The sequence below is a fragment of the Ambystoma mexicanum genome, chromosome 7q (genome assembly GCF_040938575.1).
Source record: "Ambystoma mexicanum isolate Mex_15411 chromosome 7q, UKY_AmexF1_1, whole genome shotgun sequence".
Taxonomy (NCBI): domain Eukaryota; kingdom Metazoa; phylum Chordata; class Amphibia; order Caudata; family Ambystomatidae; genus Ambystoma; species Ambystoma mexicanum.
Genome location: NC_090941.1, coordinates 301867215 through 301889000, shown reverse-complemented (window position 1 = coordinate 301889000; position 21786 = coordinate 301867215). Strand labels below are relative to the sequence as shown.

Sequence of the window (21786 nt, the reverse complement as noted above, 5' to 3'; positions counted from 1 at the left end):
TTATATGCCAAGGATCACACATTGGTTAAGGGGTGAAGCTGGGATTTGTACCAACTCTGCAATTTCTGCCTTTGAACACTTTCTTTTCCAGTTCCTACCATGAACTAAAATAATCTCATTTTTTTTTTTTTTTTTTTTTTAAACGGACTTGGAAAGTACACAAATCACATAACCAAACAAAATATTATAGAAGGGTGTTGTGCAAAATGGGAATGATTCTAGCTTCCTTCTCTCCATCATCAAGGGAAGTATATAATAACCAGCATACCAATCGATGTGATTTAAAAAATTTAATCTGGATTTGTCTTCTGTATTTTAAAGCTTTAAACACGGCTTGTGACATTTTCATTTATAAACGTGTATAAAAACCTTTGACAACTGTTTTTGTGTCAAACAAGCAGACCTTAAAATATGCTTGCTTGAGGCCTGCAACATATGGTCCGTTCTCTTCTGTCTACCAACCCTTCCACCCAAATGGCCTACATAAGATGAAAGATCAAGTAATGGGCTAAACGATACCAGCAGCATGCAAGGCGGCAAACCGCACAGTAATGCAAGATATATTAGATGATTTGACCAGGATCACTGTATCGTCTGCTGGAAAATCCAGGATACAAACATGAACGCTGCCGTTCCATAGTCTAGAATTTGGATACTTATTCACCTATTGGACTAACAGTTTATGCCATCGTTGGAGGCAATTACCTGGCTTTTACAACACCCTAGCTGAACAAACCAATTTTTAGACCTTCACCATACGGATGATATGTTCGTTTTTATAGAAACCCCTATCTGGTACAGGTACATTGCTAATAGCAGATATTGCTCTGCAAAACCAAGCCAAGTACATATGCAGGCAGGTTTATAAACTTCAGACATAAGAAAGGCTCAGCCAGCCTTGCTGGAATTTGATATTCTAATTTTGCATATGAACTCGTATCTCTGCAATGGGTGCTTCACACAGTGAGCTAGCTTCTGAACCATTGTGGCACTCAATTTATCAATATGCATTTCACCATTGCCTATTGCATATGATCAACATAATTCCCAGAGAAGGAAATAATGGTACAGAGTTATCCATAAGGAACAAACAAACTATGTATACCACAGTGAACACAGAAAGCAATACATGAGGAATTGATCAAGGCAGAATGCACTTGCCAAAACAGAAAGGCAATGGGTTTAGAGCCTCAGCAGCATCCCATAAAATATCCTGACATGTGCCATTTAAGATTGGTGAACGAACAGCTAGCCTTGTGGGGACCCCTCCAAGGTGGGGGCCCCGTGAAGTCCCCCTTTTACCCTCCCATAAAAACATTTCTGCAAACTCCCCCATTTTCGCAACCGGGCTACTTACACCCCCCCCCCCCCATCTTGCTAAATGGATGGCCAAAAGATCATGATCACTCAACCTTTGGGGTTTAAATTGAGAATCGCTCTACCATTTCTCTTCATTTTTTGACAAAAAGCAATAGTCTACACGACTCCCCTTTTCCTGATCTCCATGTAGAACTACCCGGTATATCCACCACTGTTTGACCATTTAGGAGGTACATCCCTCTCATCAACATATTACGCATCCATTCCTGCTCTTGTTCGTTCCACTGACTGTCTTTCTGGGGAATACCCACATTGTCCAACAACTTCATATTAAAATCCCCACAAATACTGAAGCTACTAGTTTTGTCTCCTTGGCCATATTTAAGCGCCAATAGATGTTAATTAGCAGGAGGCATTTCTCTCTCGCATCCCCTTTTTCATGCAAAAAGAGCCCTTGTATGTATGCATTAGGAGCTGAAACTTTAGCTGTATTTGCTTTTACTTCTCTAAGGATAGTCGCCTCCCTCCAACTCTCCAGAATGTTTCCTTCATAGTCACTCACCTCATAACCCAGCCTCAAAAATGTCTCCTTGCTCGAAACAACAAGATCTTTCTTATGTTCAGAAAACAAATGCAACAGTACCCAATCCGTCCCCTTCTCACAGACAAACTCCACGATTCTAATGTCCCTTGAGGCCAATGTATGTGTCGGAATGATGCAGTTTAATAGTCTTAGCAGATTTCGTCTGTTAAGCACCGGGATGGAGGACCCTCCCACTACCCTTTCAAAAGATTTTACGATTTTAGACTTCGTCTTCTCCACTTTCTTAGGGCTTTCTTTTTCTGGTTATATTTAATTCTACTGTCTTTCATCATGTTTCCCCTTTGACATTCATCCTTTCCTTTAGACTCCTTCTCCTTGGGGTGGTTTGTGGTATTTGTTGTTCTTGCCGGGTGAATCTCCTTTCCCTTTTCTTCAAGTGTCAGAAATATTCCCGAAGGGTTCAATGATGTTTCACTCTTCGCCCTTACATCTAGGGACGGATCTAAGGGTTTTAAGACTGCTGGAGTTAATTTCCTGCAACCATTATGGTCACTTTGCTTACAAAGAGGTGGAGGATTTGTAGTTCTGTTCTCGTTTAAGGCGATTGCTTTCTCCTTACCATTATGGGAAACCTTTTTCTAAGCCTTCTCCGATTCCAAAGTTTTAACCCTCCCACTGTTGACTATCTGTACCATCAGGAGATTTAGTGACCAATGCCAATTGACTCTCAATGGATTACCAATCCAAGAAACAGACTTCTTTCCACAAGTCACCTTCCTTAACTCTCTCGATTTCCTCAATTAAATCACTAAGATCCATGATGGGAATAGAATTTTCATCCCCTTCCACTTCTTTGTCTGGACCAACTTCGAGCGCTATACTTTTCTCTGGTTCCCGTAGAGTCAGTTCTTTCCTTGGCTTTTATTGGGGCTGGAAGATTGTCCAGCGTGGGTGGGGAGCGAAGATGCCTCAAAAATGCTCTATACCAATTCATTTACTTTTTAGTGGCTCTTGGCATATATTTGAGGATTTGAAAAGGGAGAATACATTATTTCCCAAAGTGTTCTGCTCTGGACGGTGGGGTGTCTTGTATCACCACCACCTCTTCCTCCCTTACTTTATCTACCCTCATGATCAGTTGGTGCCCTAGCCTTGCAGGAACTTTCAGAGGTGCATTCCTTGGCCTTTGGATATCTTTGAAGTGCTCTCATATCCATTTGCAATCAAGGAATAATGCTTCCATCATCGAGTTCTTACCCATCATCTCAATCCGAGCCAAGTCGCATAGACTGTGTTGCCAAGCTATAGATATTTCTGCTTCTCTACCCAGCCTATTTTCTACCCTCGAGGCAAATATTTCGAGTCCAATCATCTTTCTGCTCATATCTGCCAAGAGTGTGTTTTGATCTTGAATACTAGTGTGGATTGCCTCATATAACTTTGTAAAAGGTAGAAGCGACGTGGACAACGAAACCATCACCAGTTGTTGAAACTGAGCACTCATCTCGGCTCCTAGGGCCACCCTCCTAGCTTGCAATCCACCCCCACACCTCAAACTGGCCTGTGATGATATCCTCGAGGAGGATGAGGAGATGGAACTAGAGTTGTTGAATACCTCATCCCCCTCTGGGCCGTATTCTGGGTCGGGACTGTCATCGGCAATTTGCGGCGGTGGGCGTTCCATTATTATTGACACTTCCGATGGGAAAGATGAACTCTCCCCACTCTTAGGGATGTTCCCGTCATTCTCAGCTTCGGTGTGCTTCAGCGCTGCAGGGGAGGGCTGGCTACCATATTCCAAGGTTCGCGATAACTTTGAGATCGCCCTAACTTCACTACCTTCTCCCTCCAACTTCTCCCTGGTTGCATCAGCCTGTAGTAATGACATATGCAAAATGCGCAGTCAGCCACACGTGAAATACTTTGGTGCTTTTGTTTCGCTATTTTCATACACAAGACAGCCAGCTCCTTAGCTAAGTGGGCTGCCAAACCTGCATTTACACTGCTACTCCCCTCATTGGCCTCAGCAAAGAACCTCAGGGGGGAAGCAATCGTAGAGATCTATACGTCCTTTTCAATGATCACCTTATCTGGGAGGAGGGCCATCCCCGGGCATATCGTATCCCCCGAGCTGCAAGGATCCACTGTTAAGGGCAGTTGTTCGGGAGCGTTTTCCAACTCTCCTAAATTTTGTTCACTTGCTTTCTTGTAGGCATATTAAAGACCCAGATCGTATTTGGGTATTTGGCAGCTCCTTTTCTTGATCACTTTTTCCCTACCCCCTGGTTCCATTCCACATCTTCCACCACTCCTCTTCTCCTTTTTTCATGTCTCTCTCGTTCATGAGCAGTATTTATTATATATATGACCAATGCTTCTGATATTTGCTTCTGTTCACCCCCTCTTAGGGATTCAAGGCCTCCTGTTTCCAAAGGCATTAGAAGGCCACCCCTCTTTACCTGTTGCCGGGTTCTCGCACTCGGCGGGCAGGAGTCAGCTAACATTTCCACGCAATATCACTAGCCACACTCCAGCTCACTCCCCTTACTTCGCAGAGGCAGTGGGTTAATGTAGGGAGTAGAGTCGAGTTGACCTTCTGTTTTTGTTAAATTGCCTGCGCAGTGCAAGCCGCACCTTCACTTTACCGCAGATGTTTCCTCCAGCACAAGCCAAATGCAAAGTCAAAGTAGTATCAGGCTCACTCCCAGCCACTTCACTTGCCTCCACTATGCGTAGATTATTTTTGATATCTATGCAGTGCTGCCTACTAATAGAAGACACATTGGGGCAGGACGCCTCCTGACAATACAGCACACGGCACACCAGTCCCCCCCCACTGCTCACCACCCCCTCAAATCACTTCCCCCTCGCCTCACCTCGTTCACGCTTGAGGGCTCGAGGGCTTGTAGGGCACGCAGGTAATTCTAGGGGATCAAAAGCAGACACCCCAAATTGGCAAGCCTCGGGCCTCAGTGGGCAGAGGGGCGCCTCAGTTCTTTCAGAATTTTGATTTATCGCTGTGAAGCTCATCCGACGCTTCTCCGCTCCAGCGCCATCTCACTGGTGCAGTTCCTCGTGAAAAAAGATCAGAGGAAAGGCCCTAGAGACAAGAGAGTCTCAAGCAATCGAGTGTCAAGCCGCCCTGTCTCCGTAACTCGCACAGCCGCTTCCGACACAAATTCGACCTAACACTGCACAAGCATCTTCACTGATAAGGTACTGTTCGGCCCCTAGTACTTACCTGGGGCCAGCTTTGTTGTTCCTATGCTTCGGAGGGTTGGAGTTAAGCTGTTACTTGAATCCCCTCCTAGGCCTACATTGAGGTGGACAATCCTTTGTGCTCCTTACTAAAGAAACTGAACTGCTACTCACCTGCAAACTTGAAGAAATCTTCAGAGACTCTGCCTTGTCTACTAGTTACCCAACTTTCCTTCCTCAGCCCATGGTCACTGGTCCCCAGTGTCACCCCTCGACTCCGTGAGACTCGCCTTGCCTAGAATGGGGTTGGACTTCCCAAGTTTGGTTAAGCGATGGTTATCTAAAATTATACAAGTTTGTCTAAAGTTTGCATATCTGTTTCAGATGTTTCTACCACTTTTGTGTTACTTTAAAAGTGTTATGAAGTATTCTTTATCCATTTGGTATTCCAAATATAGTCTGTGTTTAAAACGACTGTGTGATAGTAATCCCCTTATTTAAAAAGTGACAAGTTTTAGTGTATATCAAATAAACGCTTAGTTCTACATAACTTCTAGTGTGCGTTTCCTTGAACGAAGTGTATGCTCTGAACAGTGTGTGCCTCAATACAGCCCTCATCCCTCCTAGACCAAGTCCGGCTGCTCAGCCATGGGTAGTTCAGGCTAAACCTAAAGAATGTCCCCCTGTTCATCCAAGGTAGGCTTTTGAAAGTCTTCTCACACATAGGACTTTTGTAAAGCCTCCTAACAGGGTCCCTCTGGAGCTTTGGTGTCTCTGGCCAGCGTGGCTCTGCACCTTAGACCTAGCATTGCTCTACATGCTTTTGCTTCCGCTCTGTGGCTTCTCCACTTTGGGGTGGGTGGGCTTCAGACGTGGCTCCAACTGTTCTTGGTTCAGCTTTGCTGTCTCCTGCTTCTGCGGTCTCAGGCTGTCCGCATTACACCTAAACGTCAGCGTTCTGCAGGCTTTTCGGACTCCCCACCCACCACGCTAATGACATGGTTCTTGTCTCTGCTGCTTTCTGTCAGGAAGGACCCCCCCCCCCCCCTCCACCTCCTCTGCGCGGATGCTCAGGCCGGCATTTCTCATTCCCTGGCTGGCGCTCTCCAGGTATATTGGGTTCCTTTCCTGGGGGCAGGGGGGGCGGGATGACACCATTGATCCTGGTACTTACAAGATGACGGTAACAAGCACGGGTCAGATACCAAGCCATCCACCTTAAAGGAGCCCTGCATACTCTTAGTTTGTTTAACCCCCATATAACCAACAAGGGGGTATTGTGTAGCAGGCTCAGCACCCTAGTCCCAAAGGGGGCAGCACCACCTTGCAGAGAAGGGACAAATTCCCTGTATTCGTCACACACTTAAATCTATGTAACAGCATATTGTGCGAACAACTGTTTTGAGCTTAAGTGTGGTGGGAGTCCCAATTAAACACTGTGGTGTGTTTTGTGAAAATGAACAAGTTACTTCTTATCTGGTAACGTCCTTTCGATGGGATGTTCCTCCGACGTATTCCTCATCTTTGATAGATCATTGCCCAGCTTGCTGGCCTTGGAAACATTTTTCAATAGCAGGCGCTGCGCGTCGACGTCCCTCGAGCCGATGTCCCTCGACAGCCTCCGTATCGGCGCCGACGTCATCACGCGTATAAATAGACTTAGGCAGCGTCCGTTGCTCAGTTCCGTTTTGACGTTAACAGTTGTTTTACATGAATTGGTTATTGACCTTGAAGGACCGTAAGCTGCAACCACAAGGGAAGTATTACTGCGGGGATGGATGGGAGGGGCGATAAGGAATAGTCGGAGGAACATCCCATCGAAAGAACGTTACCAGGTAAGAAGTAACTTGTTCTTCGAAGAGATTGTGTCCTCCGACGTATTCCTTATCTTTGATAGACTCCCATAGCAGTGGTGTGTAATTGGAGGTGGGAGTAAAACGCCATGTTTCCTTTTAGGAATAAACAGAATGTAATACGGCTTTGCCAGACCTCGTCTCTTGACTAGAGGAGGAATGCAGGTTGTAAAATCTTGTGAATGTATGTGCGGACGACCATGTGGCAGCCGCACATATGTCTCGAACCGGAACCCCTCTTTGGAGGGCCGAGAAGGCTGCAATACCCCTGGTTGAATGAGCCCTAAGATTTTGAGGAGGCTCTTTCCCTGCTAGTTTGTAACATTCCAGAATGGCCAAAATAATCCATCTGGAAATGGTTTCTTTTGTTATCGGTAGTCCTAATTTGTGCCCTCAGTAACCCACGAACAGTTGGTCTGCTTGCCTAATCCTAGCAAAACTGCTGATGTAAAAGCTTAAAGCCCGCCTTGGGTCCAGCCTATGTAGCCTTTCTTCCTCTTTCCCGGATGGGGAGGCGGATAGAACGAAGGTAAGGTAATTTTCTGAGTGATGTGGAATTCAGAAACCACCTTTGGGAGGAAATTAGGCTTCACCTGTAGGACAACTTTGTCTTTATGAAAAATTGTATGAGGGGGTTTACAAGATAGAGTTTGTAATTCGCTCACCCTTCTAGCAGATGTTAATGCCACTAACAAGACAGTTTTAAGGGTGAGAAATCTTAGCGAGCAAGAGTGGAATGGTTCAAAAGGAGTACCCATCAGGAAATTTAAGACTAAATTTAAGTCCCATAAGGGAACTTGGAATGGCCTTGAAGGATAGACATTAGTTAATCCCTTTAGAAATTGTATTACTAAGGGTAATTTGAAATACGCTGGGTCCTCTGCAGTGCGCTTGAAGATCGATAGCGCTGCGAGATAGCCCTTGATAGTGCCAACTTGAAGGCCTGAATTTGCCAAGTAGAGTAGAAAGGATAACACCATTGGTGTACCACATGAAAAGGGGTCGATATTCTCTTCTCTACACCAGCTGCAAAATTTGTTCCAACGGCAGCGGTATAAAGACTTTGTTGCTGGCCTTCTGGCCGAAAGCAACACTTCCATGTCGTCATCAGAGAGGTCCCAATCCTTGTACCTCAACCTTTCAGAAGCCGGGCGTGAAGGTTGAGGGTTCTGATGTCTGGATGGAGAACCTGACCTCCCTTCTGTGAGAGAAGATTCTACTTGAGTGGAAGACTAATTGGAGGGCAGATGGACATGTCCAGAAGGTCCGGGTACCACGTTCTCCTAGCTCAGTCTGGGGCAATTAGGATCATTGTCCTCCGGAATCTTCTCAACCTCCTGATCATTTGAGGAATGACAGGGACTGGTGGAAACACGTACAGGAGTGGAAACTCCCAGTCCACTACGAACGCGTCCCCTAGAGCTCCTCTCGGGGGAAATTCCCTTGAACAAAACAGATCACACTTCATGTTGGTACTGGTGGCGAACAGATCCACTTGAGGGGTTCCCCAAAGTGCGAAGATCTCCTGAAGGACTTCCTGAGCTAGTTCCCACTCGTGGGAGACTGTGTCCTGCCTGCTCAGAGTGTCCGCCGTCAAGTTCTTCTCTCCGGCTAGGTGAACTGCCGATAGAGAGATTCCTTCTCGAATTGCCCAAAACCAGAGCTGCATTGCCTCTCTGCACAGTGGCAGTGATCCTACACCTCTTTTGTTGAGGTAGTGCATGGCCACTGTGTTGTCCGTCATTATCAGGACATTTTTCCCCTGTACAGATGGCAGAAAAGCCTTCAGCGCTAGTCTGATTGCTCTCAGCTCTAACAGGTTGATATGTAGTCTGGACTCCGATGGAGACCAACGACCGCTGATGGTCAAGTCGCTGGTATGGGCTACCCACCCCGTGAGTGAGGCATCTTTGACTGCTGTTATCTCCGGCCATGGTTGCCAAAACAGTTCTCCCTTCAAGATGTTTTTCTGGCAGGCCCACCACCAAAGGTCTCAAGCCACCTTGTCCGGAACCTGAAGGAGGTCTGTCATTCTCCCTGAGAATTGCGACCAATGAGTTCTCAGTGCCCACTGAAGAGATCTCCTTCTCAGGCGAGCCTCTGGCACAAGGAAGATGCAGGATGCCATGAGGCCTAGCAACCTCAAAAAGTCGAAGGCTGGGAGACGTTGGGCATTTTGAAACTTGGTGACCATCTGCAGAATATCTTGAGCCCTCACCTCTGGTGGCGAGGCTTTTCCCAGGGAAGTGTCCAGGACCGCTCCAATGAACTGGAGTCTCTGTGATGGTATAGTTTGTGAAGGAAGTGGCAGACATAATCTAGCTGAATCTGCGCTTGTTCCGGGGATACAGCTCTGATCAGCCAATCGTCCAGGTAGGGGTAGACGTGAATCCCTTCCCTCCTTAGACTTGCAGCCACTACCGACATTAGCTTGGTGAAGACCCTCGGGGCGGAGGTCAGCCCAAATGGCAGAACTCGAAATTGATAATGAGAGCCGCCAATTGCGAACCTCAGGTATTTCCTGTGTTTGAGATGGATTGGCACATGGAAATAAGCATCCTGAAGGTCCAGAGATACCAGCCAGTCCTGGAGCTGGAGGGCCTGAAGGATCTGAGAGAGTTACCATCTTGAACTTGTCCTTCCTGAGGAACGTATTCAATTCTCGTAAATCCAAGATAGGTCTCAGTCCTCTGTCTTTTTTTCGGTATGAGAAAGTAGGGGGGAGTACCAGCCCTTGTTCCTCTCCGCTACAGCTACCGGTTGTATGGCACCTTTCTCTAGCAGGGCTATAATTTCCTGCAAGAGGAGCGGATCTGGAACTTTCAGAGAGCTGTTCCCCGGTGGATAACTCTGAGGGATGCGTAGAAAAGGCAGGCAGTAACCTTGGGCAACTGTCTCCAATGCCCAAGCATCGGACGTAATAGCCTGCCATTCCGTCAGATGTTGAGTTAACCTGCCCCCTACTGGTGTCTTTTGAAGAGAGTCCTCAGAGCGGTTTGGAGGCGGCTGATGCAGATGCCGAGGGTAAAGAGGCACCTGCTGCGGCTTTTGTATTTTTACCCAGTCCACCTCAGGTGAATTTTTTCTGACCCCTTTGAACCGGCTGTCCTCTGCCTCTTCCGAATGCGGAATAGAAGCGAAAGGACTTACCTCTCCAAGAGGTTCCTGAGGGGCGATATGGTGTCTGACGGATTGCAGCTCCCAGGGATTTTGCTGCTGCCTTTGATGTTTGAAGCTTTTCTAAACGGTCATCCGCCTTCTTACCAAACAAGGAAGAGCCGTCAAAGGGCATATTCAAGAGTCTGCTTTGCACATCTGGAGCAAAACCAGACTTCCGCAACCAAGCAAATCTCCTGGTTGTTGTGCTTGCCGCCATGGCCCTGCTGATGCTGTCAGCAGAATCGATGCCAGTTTGAAGGCATTCGCACATAGCGTCTTTACCATCCTTGATGATGTTTAGGAACGCTTCCCTTTCTTCTCCCTCTGGGAGCCAGTCAGCCGCTGATGAAGCACACTCCCAAAGTGTGTGGCTGAACCTTGCGAGCGTACAAGTAGCATTGATGGATTTCAACGCCATGCTACATGCAGAAAAGACTTTTTTGGCCATAGAGTCATATCTCTCATCATCCCTGTCCTGTGGAACAGTAGGGTAAGCCGATTTACTACCTGATGAAGTAGCTGCCTGAACAACCAGACTCTCCGGAGTTGGGTGTTTGGATAAATATTCAGGATCAGCAGAAGACACCCTATATTTAGCTGATAATTTTTTGTTAACCGCCGGGATTACCTCAGGTGTTTCCCAGTTTGCCAATATTCAAGAAAGAAAAGCAGGTTAGGGTGTTGACCACCCCATAAACTCTTTTATCCTTGCCATCAAGGTTCTAAAAGGGGTTTCGGCATGTTCCCCTGGGTCTGGTCTGGCAAATTCCACTTCTGGGGAAGTGTCCAACCCACTTGCTTCCTGAAAGGATTCTTGGAGGTCTTTAAACTTCCTTCCTCAGAGGTAAATTCCTCTGGTACAGGAGTTGCAGATCCCTGCAACTCAAAAGGTCTTTCCTGATCCGAATCCTCACCTTCTTCATAAATAGATAAGACTCTGGACTGATCAGGTCTTGAAAATGGTATAAGTCCCATTTCCAGAGCAGAAGGGGCCAAATTCATCATGATTGGCTGAGAAAACGTCGACGACGCGGACGTTAAAGGCTTCGAAGCCATCGAAAAATACATCGAGATAGGTGGTAGAGGCCTTGATGAACTCGAGATTATCGGAATTCTACTCGAGGTTGTCAATGACATTCTCGTGATCGAGGCTCTGGGTATGGTCACTGGCTGTGAGGTGGCTGAGGGTTTGTCCTTTCGCTGCGTCGAAGACGGCATCGACTCGACTGACCTGTGCGTCGAAGGGATCTTCGACGACGGCGGCGAAGACGCGACTTTGCCTTTATTCGAGGGTTCGTGACGCTCTCGAGTGGCTTCTTTCGCCTGGTGCTGCGACTCGCGGCGTTTTGATTTTTAGGGTCTTTCACCCAGGGTATCACCCTCAGCAGTCTTCGAGGGGGTCGAGGCCGCTTTCTCGAAGACGCTCAGCATCTTTTTCCTGAATTCCTCCCACTCAGCCTGAGAGCTATGTTTTGTGCGGCAGGAGACCCTTTTTGGGGAAACGGAAGAAGACGAGGAAGGGGATCTTCGACGTCTCTTTTTTGAATGCTTACATCTCGAAGAGTGATGGGAACTGCTTCGAGACCTAGAACGAGAATGTCTTTTGTGATGGCAAGGAGACGAATGTCTTGACTCCGCCGAGGAAACTTTCAAAGAAGTTTTAACTGCCTTACCTCTCTCGAGCTTCCCCTTACGCTCCTTCAAGGCTTTCGCCATCATGGACATGCAGTCCTCGCACTCCGAACAATGGTGCTCGATTCCCAGGCACGACAAACGGATCCAGTGAGGATCCGTCAACGACATTTTCTTTCCACAGTCTTGACATTTTTTGAAGCCGGACCGTGGAGTCGTCGGTTCGGGTGAGGAAGCCATCGAGTACGAGTCGGTATTCACGAGGAATAATAAAGTATATTTGACTGAAGAACTGAGCAACGATATTCTGAGGCCCCACGAAGCCCGGAAAAACGGAACTGAGCAACGGACGCTGCGCAAGTCTATTTATACGCGTGAAGACGTCGGCGCCGATACGGAGGCTGTCGAGGGACATCGGCTCGAGGGACGTCGACGCGCAGCGCCCTCTACTGAAATTTTTTTCCGAGGCCAGCAAGCTGGGAGATGCTCTATCAAAGATAAGGAATACGTCGGAGGACACAATCCCTTCGAAATATAGAATGGTTTCTACTTGTAGTTTAGAGAGTTTAAAGTAACGGTCTTGTAACAATATATTTTTGATACTTGTTTGATTTTTGATAGTCCTATGTGGATACTCTCCTCCTTGATGACCATTTTGCATTGGTCTGTACCTGACACCAATCTCCTACCCTCATCAGTCTAAGCCTTGCATTTCAGATGACAATGCATTACTTACCGTAAAAGCATTTCTGATGGTTGTATCTGCTTAGATTCACATGCTGTGCATAGGTCCGACATCCAGTGGTCACTGCGGAGTATTGCATTTTGTTTTTCGTAGTCGAAAAGGGGACGTCGACAAGGCGTGTCTGTAACACTATCCCTATAGTGACGTGCGTTGTACCCACAATCCCTCACGCGTCGAGGTCCCTCTGTTTGTATTTTTCTGCCCTGAGGGAGCCTTCTAGACGTGAGTGAGTACAGAAAAGAGAGAAATATAGTAGAGGATGTCTATGTTCCTTCCATCCGAGCGGGGAGGAAGGGCGGGCGCATGCGAATCTAAGCAGATACAACCATCAGAAATGCTTTTACGGTAAGTAATGCATTGTCTTCTGATGTTTGTTAATCTGCTTAGAATCACATGCTGTGCATAGACTAGCGAGCAGTACCCGGAGTTGGCGGTGGGTTATGAGAAGGAACAGTAGAGAAAAGATGTGATAATACTGCCTGCCACACCTGGGAGTCAGATCTAGAGTGTGCATCTAGACAGTAGTGTTTTGTAAAGGTGTGCACACAACTCCAGGTAGCCGCTTTGCAGATGGACTCAAGGGGAACATTTGCAATGAATGCTATGGAAGCCCCTGTGCCTCGAGTGGAATGTGCTCTTGGCTTGAAGGGTAGTTCTCTCTTAGCAAGAGTGTAACAGAGAGTGATGCATTGTACAATCCATCTAGATATAGTGGACTTAGAGACGGCATCTCCTTCTCTTCCTGCTGCCACCGAGACAAAGAACTGATTAGTTTTCCTCAGTGATCTGGTTCTTTCCATGTAGAACATGACAGCTCTGCGTACATCTAGTGTATGCAGACTTTTTTTTCCCAAGCTGGAAGGGTTTTGAAAGAACGTTGGTAGTTCTATAGATTGGTTTACATGAAATTTCGAGATGAATTTTGGTGCAAACCTTGGGTGTGTGCGAAGAACCACCTTATCCTTGTGAACTGATACGAAGGGGTCTAGTACAGAAAGAGCCTGTAGTTCACTTACTCTCCTAATGGAGGTGATAGCTATTAGGAAAGCAGTCTTAAGGGTGAGGTATTTAAGAGTTGCCTTGTGCATGGGTTCGAAAGGAGTGCCCATGAGTCTAGAAAGTACCACGTTTAAGTCCCATCCGGGAGCTGGGTTAGCTATCGGGGGGTGTATTCTCTTTACCCCTTCCATAAAGGCCTTGATAACTGGTATCTTCCACCACGACACTTTAAGTTGGGAAGTGGTGTATGCAGAAAGTGCCGCTAGGTGGACTTTAATGGAATTAAACACTAGACTTGAATCCAGTAAATGGGTCAAGTACAGAATAATGTTAGTGGCAGAGCAGTCAACTGGGTTGATGTTCTTACTTCTACACCAGATGATAAATCTTTTCCACTTGCTAGAATAGCAGTGGCGAGTATTAGGTTTTCTGGCTTCCCGGAGGATGTCCATACATCTCTGTGGGAGATGTAAATGTCCAAATTCTATGATCTCAGGAGCCAGGCTGCTAAGTTCATGGTCTGAGGGCATGGATGCAGTGTCCTGCCCTTGTCTTGTGACAGCATGTTGTACGGGCAGGGAAGTTTCATTGGGGGAGATAGGGACATCTCCATCAAGTGAGCGAACCATGGCTGCCGGGCCCACATTGGGGCTACTAGTATCATGGTAACCTGCTCTTGGTGCATCTTGTGCACCACTTTGTTGAGGAGGGGAGTCGGGGGAAAGGCGTAAACAAATTTCCCTGACCATTGAATCGACAGACCGTTCCCCTTGGACTGGTTCTGGGGGTACCTGGAGGCGTAACTTTGGCATTGTGAGTTCTCCAGGGTTGCGAACAGGTCTATTTCCGGGAAACCCCATTGCGTGAAGACGTCTGAGACGATGTTTTCGTGTAATTGCCATTCGTACTCTTTGGGTAGGGGGAAGTCTCTGCTGAGTTTGTCTGCTAGCAGATTGAGTTCCCCTGGTACATGTTGTGATAGTAGGAACATGTTGTGTTTGAGAGCCCACTTCCATATATTCTGGGACAGCTTGGACAGTCCTGGAGAGTGAGTGCCCCCTTGCTTGTTGAGATAGTGCATGGCTGTGGTGCTGTCTGTGAGGACCATCACTGTCTTTCCTTGTAAGTGTTCCTGAAAGGCTTTCAGTGCTTTGAACACTGCTAATAGTTCCAGCAGGTTTATATGCTTGGATGCTAAGCTCGGAGTCCACACTCCGTGAGCAGTCTGATGGGATAGGTGAGCCCCCCATCCTGTAAGGGATGCGTCTGTGGTTAGAGTGGCTTCCACTGCGGGTGTGGCAAAAGTTTTCCCTAATAACAGGTTTTCCTTTGTCCACCACCGTAGCGAGAGAACCAAGGCCTGCGAGACCACCACCAGATCGTCCCATTGTCCGCTGGCCTGACACCACTGGCTGTAGAGCCACTCTTGCATTGGGCGCATGCGCAGGCGCGCGTGAGGTACCAAATAAATACATGACGCCATCATCCCTAGCAAGCGCATTGTTTTGCGTACCGTCACCTCTCGACCTGCCACATATTGGGGGATCTGAAACAGCATGTTTTGGACCCTCTCGTTGGAGGGGAAGACGAGGCCGTCCTTTGTTCGAATTAGAGCCCCTAGGAATTGTTTGATTTGGCTGGGGTCTAGGCTGGACTTCTTTTCGTTGATGGAGAAGCCCAGTTGGGACAAAAGGTCTACGGTCCTTTGGGTATTGGAGAAGCATGTTTCGTAAGAATCCCCTGTTATGAGCCAGTCGTCGAGGTACGGGTAAACCGGGATGGATAATCTGCGCAGGTGGGCCGCTGCCACTGCCAGTACTTTCGTAAATACCCTTGGTGCAGATGCTATCCCGAAGGGTAGTACTCTGAACTGATAGTGTTTGTTCTCTATCTTGAACCTGAGGTATTTTCTGTGCGCTGGCAACATTAAAATATGAAAGTATGCATCTTTCATGTCTAGTGTTGTCATGTAATCCCCCTGTGATAACAGTGGGATTACTTCCTGCAAGGTCACCATATGAAACTTTTGGGGTTTGACAAACTTGTTCGCTGGGCACAGATCTAATACAGGGCGCATGGTTAAGTCCTTTTTGGGTACAAGGAAGTACACTGAATAAATACCTTCTGTTACCTGAGATAGGGGGACAGCCTCTATAGCTTCTTTTTTCAGTAGCTCTTCTACTTCTTGAAGAAGAATAGTGAGGTGTTCCGGTGTCATGCGTCGGTTCCGTGGGGGTCTGTATTTCGGGGAACCGTTGAATTCGATGCAGTATCCGTGGGCTATGGTGGATAATACCCAGCGGTCTGACGTTATTCCCTCCCATGCTGAAAGGAACGATGTTAGCCGGCCCCCGACCGGTGATGCATGGGAGGGGACCCGAATCTTTGGGTCATTTGTTGGTATTGGGCGTGGGGCCTTTTGGACTGGAGCCGCACCCTCTTCCTTTGCCACGACGTTGGCCTCTTTGACTGAACTGGGTGCTTTGGTTAGAGGGCCAGTTGGTAGCAGAGTAAAATTGTTGTTGGCTTTGCTGCTGGCGTTGGCCACGAAAGGAGCGTCTATTGCCATAGCTGCGTCTGTTAGGTGGCATAGAAATTTGGTCAAGAGTCTTGATGGTATCAAACTCCTTCTTTGCATGTTCTAGGGCCTCATCAACTGCTTTCCCAAACAGATGTGTTTGCTCTATGGGCTTATTTATTAGGGAAGCCTGAGTTTCTGGCTTAAATCCCGAATTGCGCAGCCAGACATGGCGTTTGAGAAGTATTCCCTGAACCAGGGAGCGGCCAGCTGTTTCTGCGGCATCTAAGGAGTTCTTTACGATGCCCTGGTTTACAAGAGTTCCCTCTGATATAGTAGCCAACATGCGTGAACGCAGGGGTTCTGGTGCTTCCTCTGCTTCGCTGCGCAGCTTGCTCCACTGTGCATCTGCGTAGCTAGCTAGTAGGGAATTGTTATTCGCGATCCTGGTTGAGAAGGCGGCGGAGGTCGTGATTCTCTTCCCAAGTGCATAGAGCTTTTTGCCCTCTTTGTCAGGTGGTGCCTCACTAGTAGATAGTGGTACCCCCGCTCTCTTTCTTGTGTTAGTCACTACCAGAGAGTCCGGAATAGAATGTCCCCTGATGTACAAAGGGTCAGAAGACGAAGGGCTGAAGAGCTTTTCTGTCCGAGGGATGACCCCTCTGACTAAGGCCGGATTGGAAAGGGAAGGAGTTATTCTTCTCTTTATAGAAGCCAGGAGCGGAATGGACTGGCTGACCGGGGCTTTTTCTTTAATAACTTTTTCTACAAAGTCTATGTCCGGAAGAGTCTCCCCTGTGTCTATTTCAAAATGCGCTGCTGCCTTGCGCAAAAGTGCATTAAGTGAAGGCTGGTCATCTATGGGGGAGGTGTTCCCAATAGGTGAGTCCTTGGGAGGAGAAGGCTGAAAGACATCAGGGTCTGAGTGCACTGATGGGGATTGCCAAGGCTGCACTGATGGGGAGTGCCAGGGCTGTGAGGTAGCTGTATCTTCTTCAAAAGCTCCTGCGCTAGTGTAAGGGTCTTCCTCAAACCTCTCCTCCTCAAGTTCTTCCTCTCCACCTAAACACTCCTCATCTTCCTGGAGGTAATGCTCCTCTTCAGTGAGGTCATATGCATCTGTAGAAGGGGGAAAAAGCCTAGGAATCTTGACCCTAGGGTCATCCTGGGTCCATTCTCTTGGTCTTTTGGGTGTGGGTGGGTTTTGGCTACCCAAAAACCTCTCCATCTTTTCCATACAAGAATGGAGTCTTTCCAGGGTCTCATGGGGAACCCCTGAATAGTCTAGAGGGGGGAAATCAGTGTTTTCACCTTCAAAACGCTTCGAACGCTCCCACAACGTCGACGAAAGGTTTCCGTCGCCCTCAGAAAAGCCCTCCGGTAGTTCAGAAGTGCCTTTAGATGGATGGGGCAGTTCCTGGCTACTCTTGTGCTTTTTCGGCGTTTCTATTTCCTTGGGTGCGGTATTCGACGTCTGTTTCGTTGTCCGCTTACGTTTGTCCTCGGAAACAATTCTCACCAGACTCTCGACGACGAGTTCGTCAGTCGAGGGTTCTGGAGTCGGCGTTGCCTGCGTTGCGCCTTGTTTTTCGACGGCCGCTCTATGGAGCGTTACGTCGGAGGTTTTTGAGGTAGCGCCCGTATTAGATGAAAGCCCAATCGCTGGTCGCGGCTGCGTTTGCGGGTGGGGCTTGAGACCCTTGCGGTCTGAGGTCGACGCCGGAGTGCCCTGCGTCCCCTTCGGCGCTGGTGGATCCTTCGTCCTGGACGAAGAAGAGCCGTGGGTTGTGTGCTTAGGCCTATGGGGTCTGTGTAACGCTCACCTGATTCCCGTAGAGGCGCCGGTCTTGACTGGGCGTATACCGTATCTTCAAAGGTGATGTGTAACACACGGCTGGCTCTTTGGGCTGGACCTCTGTGCACTGTATGTCTGACTCGAAGGGTAAGATGTCTGCAGATAGAAAATATGGGATTAATGAACTGGGTTATTGAATGTCTCTCTCTTCTTCCCTTTCTCTTCTCCTGTAGAACTCCGAAGGTTAACGCTCTCACCTTAGGTAAGTGAACGCCGTGCTCTCCATCTGCCTCGGGGCAGGGTGCTGTAACCAGTTTCTTCACTGGATAAGGGGAGCAGGCCTCTTGACTTCAGAGGACTGCTGTCCGTCGTTTACTGCACGAACGGTAAGTTTCGAGTAATTCTAATGTCTTTAAAGTCTTTAGTAATGATATCTCTTATTTTGCAGGGTTCCGGCGATGGTGGATGACGGGCTGAAGTGAGTTGAAGATGGAGCCCGTGTGATGAATGGAAGCGCCTGGAAGCACGTAAGTAAGCGCTTGTTGCCTGCTTCACGATGCGCTCTAACTGTCGTTTTATTTTGCAGGTACAAGTTCGGAGCGGCTGCAGGGTGCCGGAATACCCACTGGGTTAGATGTGGAAAGGAGTAATGGCACGTGAGTATTAAAGTTCCCCAATGTCTTTAAACGCACCTTGTTTTGTCTTTCAGATGCGGGATGCAGTGCCGAAGGCCTCCGGAGCGTGCGAAGAGTTGGTAAGCTTTTGTCTTTCAGATGCCGGAATGCAGTGTGAAGACCTCTGGAGCGCACGAAGAGTAGGTAAGCCTTTGTCTTTCAGATGTCGGAATGCAGCGCGAGGCATTGGTGACAGCCGATGGACCAGGTAAGTGAAGAGCTGTCACTGAAGACCGTAATGCTAACCTGTTCTTTCTTGTCTTTATAGGTGTTGCTGAAGACTGGATTCAGGATGGTAAGCCTTTTTCCTTAGGCCCAGGATCAGATGCAGAAGACACGATGAGTGTTCTGCTGCAGAGGATGCAGAATAACGCAAAGCAAGATTCATCCATCGGGTGTGGTTTAAATAGCCTCCTGTAGTGCTTAGGTGTCTCCTTCCACAGCCACGCCTAGGTAAGAAAAGAGTTCCTGCTTTCCAGAAGAGTTCCAGTGTTCTGAACCTAGGGAGTGGCTCCTGCCCCACCCAACAGGAAAAGTAGTTCCAAACAGAAGAGGATCAGAGGCTCAACTGGCAGGCAAGTAAGCAGCATGGTCTGCTGCAGGTAAGTCCACCCAAGCATTATGAGCCCGGCGCTTCCAGCGCTGGGACTGGGCATATTTATGAGCCTGGTGCCACTGGCGCCAGGACTGGGTCCAAAAGCTCCCAATTGGGACTGGTTGGCACTCGGAACCTGGGTTATGGATCTGCTTCCAAGGGAGTTGGGAAAACCCTGACCTTTTGGAAGCAGAGATCATGACAGTCTGTGTGCGTCCTTGTCGCCGGGGTGTTCATCCCCATAAGCAGGGCGTGAGCCGAGCCCGTCGGGGCCGGGGACGGACGTCGAGGAGCGCGAGCGCTCCTTCTGGGGGTTAATGACTTCCGTAACGGACGTCGAGTTATCACCCTCCTCGTCACTTTCTGTAACAGCGGCGGCGGGTGAGGAAACTGACTTCGACATAGCGTAGTCCGCCCACCTCTTAACTTTCCGTTCTTTAAGAGTTCTTGGTTTCAAGAGCTTACAGGCCGCGCAGCTGTCCTCTTTATGATCGAGGGGCAAGCAACGATTACAGAGCTTGTGTTTGTCCTTCCAAGTGTATTTGCCCCTACAGCGTGGGCAAAACTTAAAAGGTGTCCTCTCCATAGCTGAGGCAATAAAAACTGGTGATAACAACCCCAAGGGAAAGATAGGGGAGAAAGAAAGACATTCTCGACGAGAAGGTAAAAGTTTGAAACCCCCACTCTCCCTACTGTATGTTGGCCGGCGAGGCCTGGCTACGTGTTCGGCAGCGCCGAAGGATCTCCTCCGTCTCTTCTCCTCCGTCGAAAACTTGCTCGGCGGAGAAACAGCTTCACAGCTAACGTCGAGGGGAGGGATCTTTAACAATAAGTATATATTAAGGACCGAGGTCCGTAGTAATTGTTTAGCAATGTCTCTCTAGGAGCTCCGCGTAAGGCGACCATAAGCTGGGCGGAAAAAAACAATCTGAGGGACCTCGACGCATGAGGGATTGTGGGTACAACGCACGTCACTATAGGGATAGTGTTACAGACACGCCTTGTCGACGTCCCCTTTTCGACTACGAAAAACAAAATGCAATACTCCGCAGTGACCACTGGATGTCGGACCTATGCACAGCATGTGATTCTAAGCAGATTAACAAACATCAGAAATATTAATACTGCAATGTTTTTTTTCTAAATCAGTGGACACCTGTAGGTCCTCTTTGGCTTGTCTATGAGAACTCTATGCCAATAGTGATTCTGAAATACCCTCCTACAAATCTCCCCACTTATTATTAGATTCCCAATAGTAAAGAACCCAGCAATGGAACTGCTAATATAATGAGTTGTCCTTGGTATAGTGTTTTTGTTCAGAATACCTTTCTGCTATCAACAAAATTGTAACTTTAAACACTGGAACCATCTGGAATGTACAATATATGTACCACTAGATGGTATAATATGACATGCTTTGATGTTGAATAAGGGGCTGGCTACATGACCTACTGATGAAATAGCCACTCATGAGCCATGGCCCTCTGCCGAACAGAATAACTGATTAGAACATATGTTCCGTTAGCAGACATATGAACACATACAAGCAATTACTTTATTAGCTGGGATAAGCAGTACAATTAAATGGTGACACTATTTGCAATACATGACCAGGTGTGTATTTAGATGTGCATCTCTAAAGTTAGTAGTTAGATGCAGCCATATTAATACTATTACAGCTGTGGCATGATTCACTGAACACGTTACCAGCATTAAAAGTAAAGGCAAGGTACCTGATATAGGGTATATCTCGCATGTGTAAACCCGCAGTAACCTTAGACAACATGTTCCCACAAAACGTAGCCTTTCCAAGTCCAAAAGAGTAGCTGTGTACTGGAATCCTTTCAGTCCTCGCAGTTCCTCCACTCCCAGTACCAAGGTGGTCCAACTCCAATGAAGAATGCTCAACAAGGACTCGAAACAATCCTATTCCAGGTTAAGTGAAATGCAGAAGCAAGCAGAGAGGATAAGATTAACAGATTAGAATAATGTAGGAAGTAAAATGTAAACTGGAATATACAGGATGTATGTGCTCAAAGGACTGCTTATTATAAGTTCTTGAAAAGCACTACTATAGTTATCAGTTTCAGATTCTTGGTTAAAAGAAACAAACATTTATGAAAAACTACAATTTGCCATGTTATTCCTGGGAGAAAACACTGTGCCTGCGTAATGAATCATAAGGTCACAATGTTAGTGAGTTTCCTGGCATTCAATAGGTACTTTACCTTAAATCATTGATGTGCTTTAAAGACATGTTTGATTATCTTGTTGTGCATCTCATTGGTTTTCATCATAAAATATACGGGATACATTACTCACCGTAATCGTGTTTCTGGTGCTTGTATCTGCTTAGATTCACATGCTCTGCATAGTCCGACATCTAGTGGAAGTCGCAGAGTATTATAAGATTTGTATTCGAAACTCAAAAATGGACGTCGTCGGGGCGTGTTAGTAATACTATTCCTAGTGTGACGTGTACTGTACCCATGGTCCTTCACGCATCGAGGTCCCTCAGATTGTTTGCTTTTGACATGAGGTTGCATGAAGTGTGGAGGGCTTGGCTACATGGGCACGGAATAGCTCGAGATTCCTAGGTGCTCCCGCTGATCCGCCGATGATCCTGAAAAAAATGCCTTTTGCGCCTGCTGTGAAGTGTCAAGTGGTATCTACAGGAGTTTAAACACAAGGCGTGTGCAGCGGTTGAAAGTATGGAGCAATTTGCAGTGTGAGAAATTATGAGCTTGTGAAGTT

The 21786-nt window shown here is 47.5% G+C and overlaps 1 protein-coding gene across 12 annotated transcripts in view; it reads right to left on the bottom strand.

The window, feature by feature from the left end:
* Window positions 1–21786, bottom strand: part of MYCBP2 (MYC binding protein 2) — a 3160061-nt gene that overhangs the window by 2033810 nt on the left and 1104465 nt on the right. For all 12 annotated transcript variants that reach the window (XM_069639721.1, XM_069639717.1, XM_069639718.1 and 9 more), the window contains one exon: window positions 20766–20958. In XM_069639721.1, the coding sequence (XP_069495822.1) occupies window positions 20766–20958 (193 nt within the window). The remainder of the gene's footprint in view (window positions 1–20765; window positions 20959–21786) is intronic.